At 32.0% G+C, this 20,782-nt stretch overlaps 4 protein-coding genes across 6 annotated transcripts in view; 2 read left to right on the plus strand and 2 right to left on the minus strand.

Moving 5' to 3' along the window:
- The window catches only part of LOC133781436 (disease resistance protein RPV1-like), a 94,179-nt gene extending 77,341 nt beyond the window's left edge, over positions 1–16,838 (minus strand). Inside the window, exons 1-3 of one of the 3 annotated variants that reach the window (XM_062220415.1) lie at positions 16,485–16,838; positions 15,196–15,761; positions 14,864–15,103 (exon numbers count right to left, since the gene is read on the minus strand). In XM_062220415.1, coding sequence (XP_062076399.1) covers positions 14,965–15,103; positions 15,196–15,677 — 621 coding nt within the window. In that variant the 5' untranslated portion in view covers positions 15,678–15,761; positions 16,485–16,838 and the 3' untranslated portion in view covers positions 14,864–14,964. Of the gene's footprint in view, positions 1–14,863; positions 15,104–15,195; positions 15,762–16,344 lie in introns of those variants that run through there. The other 2 variants (XM_062220414.1, XR_009870113.1) reach the window with 2 other exon arrangements.
- Positions 11–2,512, plus strand: LOC133781433 (uncharacterized). Its single transcript, XM_062220404.1, has 3 exons — positions 11–1,701; positions 1,816–1,925; positions 2,034–2,512. Exons 1-3 carry the CDS (start codon positions 31–33, stop codon positions 2,176–2,178), a joined length of 1,926 nt encoding a protein of 641 aa, XP_062076388.1. The 5' UTR covers positions 11–30; the 3' UTR covers positions 2,179–2,512.
- LOC133783653 (uncharacterized) lies at positions 10,243–11,621 on the plus strand. Its single transcript, XM_062223300.1, has 3 exons — positions 10,243–10,666; positions 10,751–11,017; positions 11,128–11,621. The coding sequence occupies exons 1-3, from the start codon at positions 10,243–10,245 to the stop codon at positions 11,619–11,621; spliced, it is 1,185 nt and encodes a 394-aa protein (XP_062079284.1).
- On the minus strand, positions 14,808–15,677 carry LOC133783654 (disease resistance protein Roq1-like). Its single transcript, XM_062223301.1, has 2 exons — positions 15,214–15,677; positions 14,808–14,862 (listed from the first exon to the last, which is right to left on the minus strand). The coding sequence occupies exons 1-2, from the start codon at positions 15,675–15,677 to the stop codon at positions 14,808–14,810; spliced, it is 519 nt and encodes a 172-aa protein (XP_062079285.1).
- Positions 16,839–20,782: the final 3,944 nt, after the last annotated feature.

Raw genomic sequence — 20,782 nt, forward strand, 5'->3', positions numbered from 1 at the left:
AGGGAAGAAGATTTACCACGTGACCAATTGATGGATTCAGAAGAACGCATGATGTCTCAAATCCATGTTTCAGTGGAGTCACTAGTTTATTTCTGGAATATCTGGAAGGATAAAATTCTTCGAATTTTTGAATATCTTGAAGGTCTACAAACTCAAGATGTCAATGAATTCACGAGCTATGGAGAGTTTTGTTTGGAATATTTAGGTGTTTTGAAACAATGCCACAATTCCCTCACAAACTATGTCTTGCTCTACTCTGATGCAGACTGGGCTAGAAATGTGGAGCATATACATGTCCGGAGTATTGGAAATAAGTTAGTGCTTTCTATTGACGTTGACCAGGTTATACATGCTGCCCAGGTCTATTGGTCTTCACAAGTACTCTCTGTTGGTTTTAAGGTTCTGCACAAGCTAGAAGCCATTATCCATACCTTTGCGACTGATGCATATGATTCCCTTTCAAGGAAATGCATGATTTTTACTCTTATCTATGAGGTCGCACAATTTCTTTTAGGGTCCAAAAATCTGAATAGAACATGTCAAAATTCAGATGATCTCGAGAAATTGATAAGACTGGCAACTGATTTTTCAGGATACATATTCCCTTTAGATTGGCAGAAATCATTGGGCGAGGACTTTGTTTCTTTTAGAGGAACAGACATTTGTAATAAGTTTCTGAAACAAATGATTGTTGAACATTGCAACTCGAGGAATGATCTGACTCACAGTCAAGTTGGAAACATAGCTGTGTTTGTTCTCGGCTCTAGCAGGCTTAATGATGAACTATTTGAGAAGATTATGAAAAGGATGAACCAGAACCTGCCATGGAAGGCATTCTTTAAGTGTCTGCAAGGGTCTAGAGGGTCATACTTTCCAAGCTCATCTCTTATTTGTAGGTTTCATGGTGTTTTGGTGGATGCATACAATGAAAGTTGCATGAGAGAATGTGACCCAATATCTCCTGGTTTTTTCTTTTATCTTGTTGAGCGCTTTGTGATTTGGTTATCTATATCATTCAAAGGCTACTTCATTACAACAAAGTCTGCATTTGTTGAATGGCTTGTCTATGAAGAGATTCATACTATGACCACGCCATGTTTCAACACTTCAGTTGGTTTTCTGCAATCTGATCTACCATTTGTGACCCATGTTATCAAGGAATGCCTTAACAACGAGCAGGATATGATTGATTGGATCAACAAATCTCCCTCAAGATATAACAAGTCCTATTCATTACTCGTGTCTAGGATGGTTTTGATACTTTGTGTGCTTCGAGAAAATTTCGGAATGGGTTCAAGTCTACTTTTTGATTTGTTGGGAATGCCTAGGATCACTAAACACCTGCCTTTAAAATTTTGTGATAATCTCAAGTCATATTTAGTTGGTTGTGATGTAACTATGCTCGCTGAAGCATTTGAGCATATTGGAAATTCTCTGGTCGTTGTAAGTTTTGGGATCTCAAAGCCTTGGTTTGAGGATTTTAATGTTGTGGATATGAGTGTGAATCGTAGCAAGAATGACATATTAAGAACATTGTTTCAGAAAAGAGTTAAAGCTTTTACAAGGGAGACAAGTTCTAAGTGTGAGACAAATCCACCAATGAGTTTAGGCTTTTGGAAAATATTTGAAGCCATTAACTCTGAAGGAAAGGGAAGCATAGATCAAGAGAATAAGCTTACATCAAATGCTCAAAAAATTAAGGTAACCTACTATACTTGTTTTTGTTTCACATATGAGCATGTAAAGATATTGTGATGCGTTGCTATTAGGTTTTTTATTTTATTTTTCTTATTTCCTTCTATCATCTTTTTCTAGGTGCTTTTGGAAAAATACATTCGCCTACTCGAGCAAAATATCTCATCATCTCGTGATATGGCTGACATGGTATATGAACTGAAACAACTTTGTGCAGCATTGGATGTGAGGTTAGTTTTGGTTTATACTATACTTTTTGTGTTCGTGATTATTTTTCTTTTCTCTAATATGTATTTTATTTTGGGGGCTATTTCTTTCCACTTCTGTTGCCTTGTCAGGGATATACGTCTAGTGAAACAACTTGCTAAGAGGGTGCAATCAAGAAAAGCAGGAATGGAAGATTTCTTGAATCAGTTGTTTCACAAGCATACCACAGCTCAGGACGGTAGAGCAAAAGTAAAGGAAGGTTGCCACATCCTCTGATCGATGCATGTTGAACTCGAGTATATTTGAATGTTGTAATATATATATATATGTGTGTGTGTGTGTTTGACTAAAGAATAATGTTTGGATGGGATTCTCTTTCGAAGACAGTTCGAGGGTATTATTGATCATTTTGAGTCTCAGTTTATGCTTTCTTAGAATTCAGAATCCAAGTAATGGAACGTATACTTAAAGAACTGATATTAGTATAGCTTTTGTGTATACACTTTTTCTTAATCACAATGATCAAATGTGAGTAAAGCTATAGAACAGTATTATTCTTCAGAGAAGCTAGAGTTCTGAATCAGGGAAAAATACTCGCATTTTTATGGCATTTTCACATCCTCTCTGCTATTTCACACCATTAATAAAAGACATATACTTGTACAAAATAAATAGACAAAAAGGCAATTCTACTAGCATTTTGATTATACTATATAACAAAATAAACAGTAGCTTTGTCTTGGAGCTTCTACACTTTGCACTTTATTTGTAATATCAGCTTTCTTAAGGAACATTTATAAAGATAAATTGGATTGACCAAGGTATCATGCTCATTATGTGGAATTATGTGATTTCATATAAGTATGTTTATATAAATTATATGTGATTAAGACCCATTTTTTGTGAGAATGGACATATTTATAAATTGACCCGCTGAGGATATATTTTTGTGATTTATATATTTTATGCAATTTATTGAATTTCGACAATAGTAGAACCTTTCAAGCGGTAATAGTGAAATGTCAAAAAGGGACATATATCTCTTCTATATAATAAGTGTGTAGATAACGGAAATTCTTGGTTTTAACGGTTTTTTGTTTTTTTAATGTTAACTTTAACGGAATATTCTTATATTTAACAGAATATTTTTATATTTAACAGTAGTTTGTAAATACTTAAACTTAAATAAAATAATTAAAAAATTATATTTTAAAGATATTTTACAATGATAATTACTTAAAAATAATAAATAATTAAACAACTTAAAATAAGATATTTTTCGGATATTTTACAATGATAATTATTTTAAAATAATAAATAATTAAACAAATTAAAATATGATATATTTATAATATTTTACAATGATAATTATTTAAAAATAATAAAATCATACGTTTTATAACTTAAATAAAATTTAATTAAAATTAAACTCATTTATTAGAATAATATCATATTAAACATATAATATAATCTACTGTGAATTAGCAACAAAAGATTTTTTTTTAAAAAAAAAAAACTAGCAAGATACTTAAATTTAAAATATATGTATAATATATAATATTACATTAAATATATAATGTATAATCTTTTGTTGTCACTCCCAAATTAAAAAATTAGAACAAAATTAAACTTAAATAAAAATAAATAAATTATTTAATTAAAGTAGGGTATTTATTTCAAAATTTATATGACATTAATATAAATTTAATAAAAATAATTAATAAATTTTATAAATAAAACTAAACAAACGTGCATATTGCACGTTACTTATATCTAGTATATATATACACACATACATACAATGACATATATATACTCATACACATATACACACATACACATATATATATATATACACTCACGACCACAACAAGAGTCATAAAATACAAATAAAAATAAAAATTAAATTTAACTCACATATATATACAGATACACATATATACATATATATAATCAAATATACACAACAGCAGTATCCTGAGTTGTTTGAATAAAATTTCGGGATGAAATTTCTTTTCAGGGGGATAATTGTAATATCTGTTTTCCCGAAATGGTAATTTTGTAATGTTTCCACTTAGGGCATTTTTGTCTTTTTGCATATTTTTTGAAATTGGAGATGTATGAACTTGTGATGTCAATGGTAATTAAATCCCGGTATGAGTATATGTCTAATAAATAGTTAATTACTTGAATTAAATTAATTATTTATTTAAAAAGATATTATTATTAGTATTAGCATATTAATGAAAAATAATATTTTTTGGGATTTATTTTATCATATAGTTTTCTTTTATTTATTTTATTAGATAGTTGGAATATTATTATTATTTAAGGGATTAAATAATAATAATTCTACATGTTACGTGAAATGACCATTTTATCCCTTGTATTGGGTTTGGTAAAATGGCCCATTGGGAAAATTATCTTTATGATATTTTTCTATTTATTTAAAATTCTATTTATGATATTTTTTGAAATATTAAGCATCATTAAAATGGTAGGTGATGTTTTCCAGCCATATTGATTTCTCTTTTTATTTTTCTCATTCAAGACACAATTTTGGGATACCTTAAAGAGTGGAGGATCCTCTAAACCGAGCACAACACATTCTTTATCGTTTTTTTTTCAAAAAAAAGGAGAGAGCATTGGGTTGGAGTGTATATGGATTCTGGGCAGTTTTGGGTGTTTGGGATAGATTCTTAGGAGCCTAAGGATCATCTTGGTTGTAGAGAAACGAAGAGAAACCATTCAGAAACGAAAATCACAATCTAAACACCATTAAAATCGGTGTATTGGACTTGAGGGAGATAACTTCGAACGGAGAGCTTCCAATCATTTTCTTGGGAAGTGGCACATGATCCCACCTATAGTATTTGCGGTAGGCCGAGTCATCGGTCGATTGGCCTTCCTCAAAGAGGTCGCAGGCTCAAAGCCGATCTTCTCGGAGAATATATGATAGAGACCGCCGACCATAAGGCAGTTGGAGCAGGGCTGCCTTATGATCCACCATCGATTCAGAGGGGGTGGGACGGTGGTAGTTGGATGTGGAAATAGTTTAACATCAGTATTTCTTACTTTATGAGTTTGACCCACGATTTTGATTATTATAGACTTAATTCCTATAGTCACCGTAAGGATGAGTCTATAGAAGGTTTATCTATAACCATCTATCATAAAAAATTTAACCATGTTAAGAGTCTAGTGAACACCTTCCGTAGGGAGACGAAATCAAAGCGTCATTAAGCCCCACTAAACCCTAACCTCGTTAAATCAACGGTGGAGATCGAATTCAAAATTTAAAAAACTCATTATTTAATTAATATTTTATTCTTTTGAAAATTACCAACTTAGGTTTGTCAAATTATTAAAATAATCAATAAACCATAGTTTATAATTTTCTCATTAATTCTAAAAATACCCATTGAAAATTAATCCAAAAATTAGAATTAATTTGTTTCTAATCAATTATTAGGTCCAACTAAAAGGAATTACAATTAAGTTCACCTTAGGTAAATGGGCCTTAACAATTCAAGCTTGCATGGAGGAGAGCTGTGTTCAGTATGTCAGACCCACTACTAAGATTCCCTAACTTCCACACAAAGCCCAAAAAGACAGGAATTTAAACATTCGTTTTATTAATCGTTATTCAATTGATTAAGCCCAATCTAATAATGTAAAGCAAATGAGTATTCACAAGTGGAACCACCCACAAGAGAGGAATTTAAACTTTACATGTTCAATTGGGCCCAAATAAAACCTAACATTTTATAAAAGTTTTATTTGATTTTTCCCATATTTTTCAAAACAAAAAAATTAGTCATCATTATACTTATATTTAAAGCCCAAATGCAAAAAATAACTTAATAATGATACTAGATATGTTAATTTTCTTATTAATTGGATGGGTCTAACATGAAAACCTATATGACATGTTACACATCTTTATGTATCATTACATTTATCACCAAAATAAATAAATTAATTGCTAAAATAAATAAATCAATCAATATCTAAAACAATTAATTGAGTTATCAAAATTAATTAATTGCCATAAAGTTTTTCCCAATTAAAAACTTAACACATAATTAATTAAACATAAAATTAATTTAATTGTCATTAAAGAAAATATCTCAAATTTTAAAATTGGATACTTAGATATTTCTTTAGCACAACAACAAAAATATCTTAACCAATTTTTATATTATATATAGATATATATAGGGAACGACTACAATGCATCCCATTTTTTTGCAACACTGGTGCATATTTTTTGTATTTCGGTATCTGGATAGATATAATCCCAAATTTTTTATATGACTGTGTACATTGTAGGTATTTAGAATATCCTACAAATTTTCAAGAAATTCTGAGTAGTTTACGAAGCTGAAAATAGAGTTCAACTGCCAAATTTTACACGTGTACACAAAAAAACAGGTATGCGTGCAACAGACAGTTTAGACCTTGTTTCTGTACCATAATTTATTCAGAATTTCTTGAAAATTTGCATGATATTCTAGATAGCTATAATATACACCATCATACAAAAAAATTTGAGATTATAACTATTCATGTGCCGTAATAGAAAAATGATGCACCGGTATTGCAAAAAAGGGGGATGCATTGAAGTCGCTCCCTACATATATAAACAAATATATATATATACGGTTATTTTTAAAATATATATATATATATATAAACATATATACGGTTACCATTTTATATATATATATATAAATAGATTTATACGGTTTGTATTTTTTTTATAATATATATATAAATCAAACCGTACATATATATAATGAGTTAAATATATATATATTTATAATTGGGGCTGCCAACTACCAAAAAACAAAAAAAAATGTGCAATTTTTCAATGAGCATTTTATCAAGCACCAATTAAGATCTCAAAATACATGAAAAATATGACAACTTACATTAGCAATATGACATATAAACATTCAAAACATTCATATCAAATTTCATGTACCATCCAATTAAACTTTTAAAATTAAACATGTCAACAAACATATATAATCATGCATTCTTAACATCTAGATCTAGGCAACCTAGGCTCTGAGGCCAATTGTAGGATCTTTGAATTTAAATCTAGATGCATGTTTCCTATTAATTTTCCAAACACATAATAGAAACATAGAATAACTTGACATACATATGAACATTAGATTCGTAAATTAAAATAAACATAATGACGTAGAAACTTACGAATACGCAGCGGAGCTGGAACAACTCATTCCTTCAATCTCTCTAACTCTTGATTCCTTTCTATAGCAGAGTATTATCAAGAGATTGAACTAGATTAGCAACACAGTCTTCCTCACCAAGCCTTTGATCAACCTAGAACTAGTGTGGGCTGGTTCTCAACACATGAGATAGAGATATAGAAAAGATGAAGAGATAGTGGCTAAGAAATGATTAGAGTGTCTAGGTTTTCACTTACTCAATGAATCAACTGAGATTGACTTATGAAAACCCTAGATATCATATTCCTTATATAGACTACTTAATGGGCTTTATTTAAATTTAAATTTAAATTTTGAATTAATTAAAATAATAAACAAAAAGATAAAAGCATTGGGCTCCCACAAATGGACTTGGGCCCAATGCCTTTATTTTGAATTTAAATCCCAATTGTGCGTAAATTCAAAACCTTTTATTTATTTATTTATTTTAATTAATTAATTAAATCCTTATTCAAATAAACTAATTATAATTTGAAATTTAATTATTTATATTGACATCAATTTATCAATATTAATAAATTTACCCAAAGATTCTCTTTTATTCTCTAAATCTCATATCTCTATAAATTTTCCAAAATTGACCCAGTCAACTTTAAAAAATCCTAATTGATAATTAAATCAATTAATTGAGACATTCTAGATGATTTTCTCAAAGGTGATGCGGGGACCATGGATCCATGAAATCAAGCTCCAATAAGTTACCGTGAATTTATTTACGAATAATTTCACTGCCTTATTAATTCCTCGCGACTCCACTATAGACTTGGAATTGAACTCTTGAATTCATAGAACGTATTTTCCAAACCATAAATATGTTATCCATTGTTATAACCATTACAGTTAGTCAATTCTCTATCGATGACTTACTAACAAGCTGGGTGAAAATTACCGTTTTACCCCTCATCAGTATTTTATCATTAACTCCCACTAAGTTCCTTATAAATGATATTTCCATGAACTTAATCACAGAAATGAGATCTCAATCATTTAACCTTTTGAACAAAGCAATTGAGAAAATCATCTTTTCACTTCTCACACAGAAGTTATAGATTTCATATCTATGAATAATACTCCCACTCAATTACATTACTAAATCTCCAAGATGTAAGTATGGGCTAGACCATAGGGTAAGCTGGTAACGAACAAGTCAAAAGATTTAAATAATATAATTAGCAGAATATTATCACTCAGAATTAAGATCGACTTAACCTATGGTCAATATTGTGACATTGATTAGATTCGATAACAATGATACTTATTTATCAATCAATAATCAATATCAGTCTTAGTCCGATGTAACCAAATACATTCTATCATATCTACTTGGTCAATTCCTTGGACAAGACATCACACTCCTAATGTGTAAGTAGATCATATCGTAGATTTCCTAATCAGTGAAAATCCAATGCACTGATCTAATCTAGGACTCGTTCTTTTGAACATATAATTATAACTATAATCCACTGTGACCTAGTCACTATAATTGTAACTATCCATATGTTAAAAATTTTATGAATGTTTGTATTAATTAAATAAACATGTAATAAAACAAGCGAACAATGCAATTGAATAAAAAAAATGATTTCTACTTCTTTTATTGATAATAATAATGTGTTACATAAGAAGTATGGTTTTATTAAGGGCATAAAAGCCAACAGTAGACACATCAACATTAATTTTAATAAAATTTTAAAAATTGAAATAAAATTGGAGGGAAAAATAAGCTCCAAAAGCTGAAATTTTTCCCTCCAATATTTATGTAGGCAAAACTCTTTACCTACCAATTTTATAGGTGGCAAAAAATAAATCTGAAATAATTTATATATTTTGCAATATTTACCTACAAATAGCTCTTACCATTAAATATTGGTAGGTAAAACTCATCTTTACCCACAAATAAATATAAGTAGGTAAAAAATTGGTAGGTAAATGTCAGATTTATTGTAGTGAATGGGTGGCACACACATCTTCTCCGTTGGTGTCTATGTGGTGTTTCGCCTCCTCCCGACCATGGTCTTCGTGGTAGAGATCTCAGCTTTCTAAGGCTCCGATGGGATGGGGTGCTAGTGATATGGAGGGACGAGAAAATGAGTTGTGGTTGTTTCACTGCTTGTTATTGTTATTCTCTTTTCATGTTTATGTTTATTAGAAGTTTAGTGTTGTTTGTTAGATGTGAGTTTTGTTGTAGAATAGTACTATGTCCCCATTTAGGACCAGAAATTTACCTTTAATCTTTTCTCTCAATAAAGATGCTATTTTGTTTAGTGCCGTTGATTAAGCGACCTAGCTAGTCGATATTAAGTGTCGATATATCTTATTGTTTATTTATGAGAGGTGGGTCATAATAAAGATTCACCACCTTCTCTAGATGTTTCTAGCACATCCATTTCTTTTCAAGTCTATAAATATATGTACATCAAATTTCCAAGAAGCTTCAAGAAGTTTGTAGTCCTTAGATACAAGATTGTTCTAGTCTTTGGGCCAAGCCCATAATCAATTAATTGCTAGAGTTTTCTAGCATGTTAAAGTCGGCTATTGCAACCGACTTTGAGAAGTATAAATAGGGACCTTAGGTCCCTTTCAAGTGTGTCCAAGTTGTAGGAAAGTGTGTGTCCAAAAGTGAGTACACAAAGAATTTTAAAAAAAAGTGTGAGTCACTTAGTGTGAGTCTAAGTGAGTACTATATAAGTGTGTGTAAAGAGTGTGAGAGAAGTCATTAGTGAGTGCTTCAAAATAAAGTGTGTAAGTATTTAGTGTGTGTTGTGGTCAAATAATGTATTCAAGTCTTGGTGTAATTACTTTTGTAATAATAAAGTAATTACGTTTTCACGTGTTTTGATGTTCAAAAATTGGTATCAGAGCTAAGGTTATGAGATCTTTTGAAATTCTGAGTATGCTCTGTGGTTGCAGCTTTAACTGAACTTCCACATTCGAAAAGATTTCTTGAGATTGTCATTGAGAGAGCTTTCTTAGAGTCGTTTGTTAAGTTTCTTTGAGAGTTCGTGTGTGGTTTAGTACTACAAAGTTTGTTGTCAAAATCTAGCTTGCTTGGAAAAAATAGAATTTTTGCCAAGCCACGATGGGTGACCTTCAAGTGGTTAGTGGAATTAAGAAACATAACTGTCAAAATTACAACACGTGGGTGTTGCATATGGAGGCATATCTCCAAGGCCAAGACTTGTGGGTGATCGTTAAAGGAAATGAGGTCACACAACCAAAGGAGGCAGCTGCTCTAAAGAAATGGAAGATTAAAGCTGGAAAAGCATTGTTTGCTATTCGGGCCACAGTCAAAGATGAAATGTTGGAGCACATCAGGGAATCGAAGACATCGAAAGAAGCATGGGATACTTTCACATCATTATTCACAAAGAAGAATGATGTGAGATTGCAACTTCTAAAGAACGAGCTTCTCTTTATCACACAACGCGACATCACGATCAGCCAATACTTTACCAAGATAAAATCTCTTTGTTGCAAAATCTCTACATTAGACTCTACAGCTGGTATGTCAGACTCCAGAATTAGAAGAATTATTATTCATTGATTATTAAAAGCTGAATATAAAATTTTTATTGCCACAATACAAGGTTGGCCAAGCCAACCTTCTCTTACTGAATTAGAAAACTTGCTAGCTGACCAAGAAGCGTTGGCTAAGAAATTATTTGTAGTCTCGATAAAGAGTGACGAAGAAGCACTCTTTAGTAGTAATAAGAAAGGTCGACCCCGGCCAAGTTCTAGCAAATGTTCTAGAAGATATGATGACAAAGATGGTCATCATGGAAGCTCCCAAATAGGGGGAGCTCAAAAGAAAGACAACCGGGGTGGCCAATTTAAGAGTAACAATAAATTTGATGGTAAATGCTCTGTGGGAAGAAGGACCACATTGCTAAAAATTGTTGGTCCAAGAAGAAAATAACAGAGGGCAATGTAGTCACATCAAACACAGGATGAGCAAGCAATGAAGAATGGGACGCTGAAGCATCTTTCGCTGTGGAGGAAGGAGAATTAGCTCTGGCAGTTACTGTTCCTAGACCAATTGACTACAATAATGATTGGATAATCGACTCTGGCCGCTCAAATCATATGATAGGGGACAAAGAGAAGTTGCAAAGAATGACTGAGTACAAAGGTGGTCGTGTGGTAGTGACAACCAACAACTCAAGATTACCGATTGCCCATATCGGTAAAACAAAAATAGTACCACGATTCAATACAAATGAAGTATCACTCCAAGATGTCTACCATGTACCTAGAATGAAGAAAAACTTACTGTCAGTAGCGCAACTTACGACATCAGGACACCACGTCGTATTTGCTCCTCGTGATGTCAAGATATATCAAGACCTTAAGATTTCTGGAACACCGATGATGAAAGGGCGACGTTTAGAGTCTGTCTATGTAATGTCAGCAGAGTCTGCTTATGTAGACAAGACTCGAAAGAGCGAAAACTCAAGGTGATGATGAAGAAATCTATGCTGAAGGGTCTTCCTCAACTTGAAGTTAGAACAGAGACTGTATGTGCTGGCTGCCAATATGATAAGGCACATCAATTACAGTATGAAGACTCAAAGTTCAAAGCCAAAGCACCGTTGGAGCTAGTCCATTCTGACGTATTCGGGTGAATCAAGCAACCATCGATCAGCGGCATGCGGTACATGGTTACATTCATTGACGACTTCTCAAAGTCTGAAACTTTTTCAAAATTTAAAGAATTCAAAGAAATAGTCGAAGGAGAAGTTGGTAATAAAATTCAATGTCTGCGAACAGACAATGGCGGTGAATACACATCAGATGAATTTTCTCAGTACGTACGAGAGTGCCGCATAAGCCATCAATTCACATGTGGCAATACACCAAAACATAATGGAGTAGCTGAGAGGAAGAATTGACACCTTGTAGAGACATGTCAAAGTTAGGGTTAGGGTTCGTTTCACCCTTTGAGAAATTGTGGGGGTTGTAAACCTGCAGTAAGTCACTTTCAAGTGTTTGGCTGTGTATGCTACGTGTTCGTGCCAAGTCATCTACATAGCAAATTTGACAAGAAGGCAATTCGGTGTATCTTTGTGGGATACGATAGCCAAAGGAAAGGGTGGAAGTGTTTCGACCCTAATACTGGAAAATGTTACACGTCAAGGAATGTGGTATTTGATGAAGCCTCATCATGGTGGTCACCACAAAAGGTTAAGTTGCCATATTCTAAAGAAATAGAAGACAATTTGCAAAAGAAGATAGGGGAGCAAATTGTTGAGATACATTTGACTCTAGAAATAGATGAAGAAAAACAAAGTGAGGAAGACAACGAAGAGGAAACACAAATTCCCTGGCAAACAGGAGTGCATCAAAGAGCAGTAGACGATGCATGTGATATTCAATCTGAAGAAGTAAGCGCACAACCTCGGAGATCAACAAGAGCACGAAAGTCAAATCCTAAGCATGCAAATGTTGTGTAGCTGAAGAAGAAAAGTTCAGAGAACCAGATACATATGAATAAGTGTTCTAGAATATCAAGTGGATAGAAGCTATGAAAGAAGAGATAAGTGCACTACAGAAGAATCAAACTTGGGAGCTAGTGCCAAAGCCAAAGGAAGTAAAACCCATTTCCTGCAAATGGGTATACAAGGTAAAAACTTGTCTTGATGGATAGATTGAGAGATATAAGGCCCGATTAGTAGCTCGTGGATTCTCTCAATAGTATGGGCTAGACAATGATGAGACGTTTAGCCCAGTTGCCAAGATTACAACAGTACGAGTCCTGCTAGCGCTTGCAGCATGTAAAGACTGGAGACTATGGCAGATGGATGTGAAGAACGCCTTTCTACATGGAGAGCTAGATCGAGAAATATACATGGTCCAACCAAGAGGATTTGATGATAAATTTCATCTTGATATGTTTGTATACTTAAAAAGGTGCCCTATGGATTGAAGCAGGCTCCAAGAGCATGGTATGGCAAGATTGCTGAGTTCTTAGTGGAGAGCGGATATGTCATGGCACATGCAAATTCAAGTTTATTTGTTAAAATAAAGGAAGGAAAGATCACAGTTGTTTTGGTATATGTTGATGACCTCATCATCACTGGCGATGATGAAGCAGAAATTTGCCAAACAAAGGAGAACCTGTCAGTTCGCTTTCAAATGAAGGAACTTGGAGAATTGAAACACTTCCTTGGATTTGAAGTTGACCGAACTAAGGAAGGTTTATTTCTCTGTCAACAAAAGTACACAAGAGATGTATTGCAAAGGTTTGGAATGCTCGAGTGAAAGCCCATCTCAACACCTATGGAAGCTAATGCCAAGTTATGTGCGCATGAAGGGAAGGACTTGCAAGATGGAGCAATGTACCGACAACTGGTTGGTAGTCTAATTTATCTAACATTGACTCGACCAGATAACTCGTATGCAGTTAGTGTAGCAAGTCGGTATATGCAACACTCAAAGAAACCTCATTTGGAAGCAGTGCGAAGATTGCTAAGGCATGTCAAAGATACCATTAACTATGACATCTTATATAAGAAAGGTGAGCAGGTTAAGATAGTTGGATATTGTGATGCTGAATATGCCGGAGATCATGATACCCGTCGATCAACTACCGGGTATGTATTCAAGCTTGTATTTGAAGCTATATCTTAGTGTAGCAAAAGGCAACCAACGGTGTCTTTGTCAACCAATGAAGCAGAATATAGAGCAGCGGCACTAGCAGCTCAGGAGAGTACGTGGTTGATACAACTAATGAATGATCTACACCAATTTACAGACAATGCAATGCCACTTTATTGTCATAATCAGTCTGCTATTCGCTTACCAGAAAATCCAGTATTTCATGCAAGGACAAAGCAAGTGGAAGTGCACGATCATTTTTTAAGAGAGAAAGTACTGCAAGAGGAGCTAGAGATGCACCAAATAAAGAACGAAAAATCAAGTAGCAGACTTGTTCACAAAAGGACTCAACGCTACAAGATTTCAGAAACTTAGAGAACAACTCAATATGAAGAGTGGGTGTTGAAGGGGAGTATTAAAGATTCACCACGGCCTCTAGATGTTTCTAGCACATCCATTTCTTTTCAAGTTTAGAAATATATGTACATCAAAGTTCCAAGAAGCTTGTAGTCCTTAGATACAAGATTGTTCTAGTCTTTGGGCCAAGCCCATAATCAATTAATTGCTAAGGTTTTCTAGCATGTTAAAGTCAGCTATTGCAACCGACTTTGGGAAGTATAAATAGGGATCTTAGGTCCCTTTCAAGTGTGTGTCCAAGTTGTAGGAAAGTGTGTGTCCAAAAGTGAGTACACAATTTTTTTTTTTAAAAAGTGTGTCACTTCGTGTGAATCTCTAAGTGAGTACTATATAAATGTGTGTAAAGAGTGTGAGAGAAGTCATTAGTGAGTGCTTCAAAATAAAGTGTGTAAGTATTTAGTGTGTATTGTAGTCAAATATTGTATTCAAATTTTGGTGTAATTATTTTTGTAATAATAAAGTAATTACGTTTTCACGTGTTATGGTGTTCAACAAGTCATCTTTGAGGGTTGAGATCACTATTGAAATTATAAAATCATAATTTTGTTTTCTCCAAGATCTTTTTCTGCCCCTGTCAATTTTTGGCCATTTGTATATCTCTATTCGACAATTAAAAATAGAAATCTAAAAAACTTAGAACAATGACCAATAACCAAAGTTATCATTATTCCAAAAGTTTCGAATCAGACTGCAATAAATAACGTGAGATTTAAAAATACGAAAATATGATCAACACTGCAATAACAATAAAAAAAATGGCAAATAAAACATTCTCGAAATTTAGCTAGATTCAAAGAATAATATATATATATATATATTTATATATATCGGTAATATTCTTCGCTCGTATATAATTGACAATCTCATCGACTAAGTCAAACTTACATCGTATACATTGGACAATCACATCAACTAAGTCAGCTTCATTCCTATATATATATATATATATATATATATAAAGATCAACATGAGTATCAAGTGGTAGAAAAAACGTAATTTGATTAAAGGAGAGAGAGAGAACCTATAATTTATTGCATGCCATCCAGAAAGGTTAGCAGCTTCTGTTAAAGCATCCTTCCATTTTTGTATGGTAGCATCATTGTAACTTTCTTTAGTAAGTTTTTCAAAAGCAACAGCATAACTTCTTTTTTGTGAACGTACGTCACTTGGATCAACGTGGTAAAACACAGGCAAAACCATCTGTGTTTCCTTCTTCATACATTGGATAATATGCACCAGTTCGTCCAAACACCAAGAAGAAGATGCATAATTTTCAGAGAAAACGACTACAGAAATTTTAGAGTTGTCGATGGCATTAAGAAGCTCTTTGGAGATCTTCTTTCCTCGATCAAGTTTTTCGTCAACATAGGTTTCAATTCTGTTGTTGATGAGTGCTTTAAGCAGATGACTAGTAAAACTTTTGCGAGTATCTTCGCCTCTAAAGCTAATGAACACAGCGTACTTCTTCGGAGAGGTGAGGATGGAGAGCTCATCAACATCCATTGATATCAGTAAATGACTAGTCAGACCCCACTGATATCACCTCTTTCCATTTCCTTGACAACTTGAGAAACTATTGGAGTTGAGCTGGAAAGAGAAGTAGTCAAAGCAAGAGGGACCATTTGTCAGAAAAATATATAATGTATGTACAAAAGGAATTGATTTTTGCTCAGAGAGAGAGAAATGTTGAAATATCAAGTCCACACGTTAATGGCATCTCCAACTCATAATATATACAGTGATACCCCATCACTAGAACAAATCTTAGCAACTTTTTTTTTTCATAACAACAAAAATTATACCCTAAAAAAATATATTTTTTAATAAAATAATAAATAAGATATAAATATATTAATTTTTTTTAAAAATATATGATATATATTAAAATTAAAAAAAATTGCTCTGTGAACAGTGCAGAGTATGTATAATGTGGCACTGTTCACAAACGGCTTAACGGCTTAACGGGGTTAGGTTGGAGTCGCCCTAAGTCCTAACCCGTTTCAAACAGAAACAACAGAAAGACAGTTACATCAATATTTCAGTTACAATAAATTCAAACAACTTTACAACTCAGTCAAAAATTCATGATTATTCTCTGTATTTCAAAACTATATATATATGTGTACTTATTGTAATAAAAATATACAGAAGAAAATGAAAAAAGAGATACCGAGAGCTAGTCTTTGTGTTTAGGTTGAGAGAAAAGACCTGCAGAAAGAAAAGAAAGAGAGGAGAGTTGTAAGAAACAGAGAGAACATCTGTGTATTGAGTGCTAGAACTGTAGAAACAAGAATAAAGAAAGGAGATTACCTTTGCTGATTCGCTGTGGCTGGAATCTCAGAAGATCTTGTAACTAGTTCATCATTTTAGTGCAGATTCAAGCTCAATCACCTCTAAGGCGAGCTCAAGAGGATGTAGCTCCAGTAATTTGGTGGTGAACCTCTATAATCGTTGTTTGTCTTTCTTTCTCCCACTTTATCTCTTCTTTTTTTTTTTTTTTTTTGATTGTGTTGGTCTCTGATTTGTGCGTGTAATGAAATAGTAGATCTGAAAATTGCAAAGTGTTTAGGGTTAGATATTTTAAAAGGCTAAATAAAATCCTACAAGAAATACATAGTCAAAACACTAATCTTCTCTCAGAAAATGACTAGTCGACCTTTTCTCAGAAAATACATAGTCAATTTTGGGTAACATATATACTTTCGCTGAAGAAGCTTTGTAGACAAAATTATAATTAATTACATAGATAATTAATATTAATTACTCATCAAATGGAGTGATCGTTTCGCTGTTGTTTATTTTTATGTGTTATTGATATATTTCGGTGAAAGAATTTATAATATATATTAAAGTTGTATTAATTTTTTTTGTCAATAAAGGTTTCATCAGCAAATGTGAAATCGAAAATGTGCTCTCTTTAATCTAACCTTTCGAAAAGCTTATTTGTTTTTTCCATGATGAAGACTATAGCCATGTGAATCCCATTCAAAAGCTTCACGAACTTTTAATTATGTACTTTTTTTTTCTGATTTATTTAAATTTTTAATTGGCCATTGAGTATTAAATAGAAGAGATAGATCCTAAAAATTAAATGATATATTAAACCTCGTGTTTTAAAAGAAAGAGTATGATTCCTTGAGATCATTTTGGTGATATAACACATTTATTTATATATCTTTAATTACTTATTATTTTATAATAAATAATAAAATAGTAGCATTTCTAGACATTCTGGTAGGCAGATATATAATAAAGATAACTAATATAAAGTTTGTTTTCAGCTGAGGATAAGATTCCTGAAGATTATTAATGTAAAATAAAGTTTGGGAAATTTATTTGGCAGGGCCTTTAAAATGAGTCATATTGTAGGGTTTTTTTGTGTTCTCAACTTTTGAACAGTTTTTGGTGCGATTTTTTTTATGATCGTGTATATTGTAGTTATTTAGAGCATCCTGCAAATTTTCAGAAAATTTTGAATAATTTACAGTGCCGAAAACTAAGTTCAAACATGCTATTTTCCACAAGCATAAAAAAAATTATACATGCGTGCAATAATCTGTTTTCGGCATTGAAAATTATTCGGAATTTTCTAAAAATTTACAGGATACTCTAAATAACTACAATATACATGATCATAAAAAAAAATCGCGCCAAAAACTATTCACAGATTGAAAATACAAAAGAGTCCTACAATAGAGCTCTTTTTGAAGGCCCTATAGAATTATCATAAAATATGTTTGTTTGTATTTATTATTTATTTTTAATTTTAGCTAATTAAGTATTTTCACGAAACTTCCAGGAAAATACAATCAGACAATTACTAGGAAGAGCCCACTGATATTACCTCTTTGCATTTCCACGAAACTTCCTTGATAACTTGGGACCATTTGTATGTATGTACAAAAATATAGAAAAATATATAATGTATGTACAAAAAGAATTGATTTTTGCTCAGAGAAGAGAAATAATATATGTACAAAAACACTGTTATCTTTTCTCAGAAAACGCGTAAAAATGTCGGCTTATGCTTATAGGAAGCTGATCTTCCACGAAAGTCATATTATTGGCCATCATCATTATTTTACCAGTTATATATTATTTTTTGTAATGACTATTGACTATTGACTTACAGTTTATATGAATAACTATTATTTTTTTTATTTTAATTTTTGTTTTCCAAATTGTTAGATATTGAAAATATTTCTGTCATTTCAGTGTTTAGAACTATATGTTAGAATAATGTTAAGATGTACCAACAATACTACACTATATACAACCAACAAGCATAAAAGTATTCCTTTCAACTTCTTAGTTATTTCCCTAAGTTTATTATTTATTTGCAAAACAATTAAGAATATGATACTATTGAGAATAATAAAAAAAAAAATGCATTACGGAACACAGGTCCTATTTGGCTTTGTAAATTTAATTATAGAGATGAACTGATGAGTTTAGTCAATTGTGCTCTAGCTGTAGAATACATATCAGAATTTTTATTATTGTGATTGATTAAAGAAACCCATTAAATTGATTCACATGCATGCATGTTTTTAAATTTATTAAATATTAAAAAAAATATGTTCTAAAATCTAATTAATTAAAAAGAATAAAAAGTTAAAATTTATTTTCTTTCTTCTTCATTCCCCCGAATTTCTTTCATTATTGCATGTTGATCCACCAAATTCAATTAAAACTCATACAATTATTATCACTATATATACCTAACGAACCAATTCCTTCTCTCTCCGTATTTACTCTCTACTCCCAACAAACGTACGGATTAATTAATTTATAGCTTGGTCCTACTATCACTATGACCATCTCCAATAGCATGCATATATTTTGATATATTTGGCACAAAAAAAAATTAATATATTATATATTTAGCACAATTTTTAGCATTGTATAATTGTAAAAACTATTGTAAAAACCAATCTCTCATTAATGTCAATTTGATATTTATTAAAAATATGCAAAAAAATAATATTTTTTTTTATATTTTATTATTAATAGTATAAGATAATAATAAAATAATAAGGTAAAAGTTATAATATTTAATGCTAATAGATAAATATATTACTAAAATAATAAAAATGACATAAAAGTAAATAAAAACGTGTAGCATTTTTATGGTGATATAAAATATGCACCATGCTATGTTGGGTGCCAAATTTGACACAACTTTTGGCACACCATTGGAGCAACTCTTTTGTAAAGTGAGTTATATTTTAGCGATGCATCACCGATTTGGCACTTCATTGGAGATGCTCTAAAATAAAGTAAACAATTCAACAAATGCCCAACAACAATACTCCTTATTCACCTTAATTAGAGCACTCACAATGGGTGCTCTACTCTATCTCTCAAAATATCTCACCAAAATATTACTAATGAAGAAATATTGAGTAGGTTTCAATGTATTGAGTGGGTTTAATGGGGGTTTCAATGCATGTTTATATGGTTATTTTCAAAGTTTTTTATAACATTTTTTAAAGTTTATATACGATTAGAAGACATTTTCATTGTTTAAAACATGTTTTTATTACAAAAACTTGATTTTTTTAATGTATATTTCGGTTTTAGGGTATCTTTTGTAGGGATATTTACCGCAAAAATACTTAAGTTTTTCATATTATAACACTTAAATACCGAATTCTTTATTTTTGCGGCTAAAATACCTTCCGTCACACTTTCTTGGCATCCGTAGGTACCTTGCCGTTAACTACCAAGTAAGCGCATACGTGGCAACTTCTTATTGATCCATGTTATTTATTATTTGATTTTTATTTAAAAAATTCATTTAAAGATTAAAAAATTAAATAAAAACACTTTAAAATATTAAATTTAAAAATATCCTTTAAAAATAAAAATTAAACCCACTTTTTCAAAAAAATAAAATAAAAAATCAAACTTATTCATCTTCTTCAACATAACGCCAAAACTCATAAATCAAACAAGCCAATATTAAAACAAAATCAAATCAAAATATTCATGTTCTTCCACAAATTAAGCAAAAAATATCTTTTGTATTCCAATACATACAAATAAAAATTTAGCCAATTTTGAATCCAAAACCCAGATCTGCAACCATTTCCAAGCACCCTTCTATCAACCCAAGTAAGCAAAACAAGATTGAATTTCACAAATGTATGGAAATTGGTCCATTTCTTCACCAGATCTGTTGTCCATCCGACCGAAGCTCCGTCGCCCACCTCATTTGAAGCCTTCTTCACCCACCCCATTGAGGCATCGTGGCCAGAACCTGTCGCACTTTATCCCAGTTGTTGAACCCTATACTCATGCTTCGCCCAGATCTATCGCATTCCAAGCCAGTCATGGAAAAAAAATGAGTCTGTTGACCATTAAAGAAGATGCCTGAAACCCATCAAATTAAACTAAATCTGAAAAATTGATGCCAATCACTAGAGAAGAGAGAGGTCCGTTGATGGCAGATTGGGTTTCATGTGGCCACTGAGATGCTTAAAGACTTGAGGCTCATATGGATCTGGGTTAGAGAAAGCCGTGTTGGGTTGATGTCGTCAGGTAAATATGTAAGGCTTTGTGATGATTAAGAAAAAAGTCTTGAATCTGATACCAAAAAACATTAG

This window comes from Humulus lupulus, chromosome 6 (genome assembly GCF_963169125.1).
Source record: "Humulus lupulus chromosome 6, drHumLupu1.1, whole genome shotgun sequence".
NCBI lineage: Eukaryota > Viridiplantae > Streptophyta > Magnoliopsida > Rosales > Cannabaceae > Humulus > Humulus lupulus.

What these genes read in the sequence shown, in the direction of transcription:
- LOC133781433 (XM_062220404.1), top strand. Translation starts at nt 31, where the DNA reads ATGGATTCAGAAGAACGCATGATGTCTCAAATCCATGTTTCAGTGGAG. An exon ending in CAAATGCTCAAAAAATTAAG is followed by an intron (nt 1,702 to 1,815) that starts GTAACCTACTAT and finishes ATCTTTTTCTAG; the next exon opens with GTGCTTTTGGAAAAATACAT. An exon ending in TGTGCAGCATTGGATGTGAG is followed by an intron (nt 1,926 to 2,033) that starts GTTAGTTTTGGT and finishes TTGCCTTGTCAG; the next exon opens with GGATATACGTCTAGTGAAAC.
- LOC133783653 (XM_062223300.1), top strand. Translation starts at nt 10,243, where the DNA reads ATGGGTGACCTTCAAGTGGTTAGTGGAATTAAGAAACATAACTGTCAA. An exon ending in TACATTAGACTCTACAGCTG is followed by an intron (nt 10,667 to 10,750) that starts GTATGTCAGACT and finishes CCACAATACAAG; the next exon opens with GTTGGCCAAGCCAACCTTCT. An exon ending in GAGTAACAATAAATTTGATG is followed by an intron (nt 11,018 to 11,127) that starts GTAAATGCTCTG and finishes CAAGCAATGAAG; the next exon opens with AATGGGACGCTGAAGCATCT.
- LOC133783654 (XM_062223301.1), bottom strand. Translation starts at nt 15,677, where the DNA reads ATGGATGTTGATGAGCTCTCCATCCTCACCTCTCCGAAGAAGTACGCT. An exon ending in GCTGCTAACCTTTCTGGATG is followed by an intron (nt 14,863 to 15,213) that starts GCATGCAATAAA and finishes TATTTATTGCAG; the next exon opens with TCTGATTCGAAACTTTTGGA.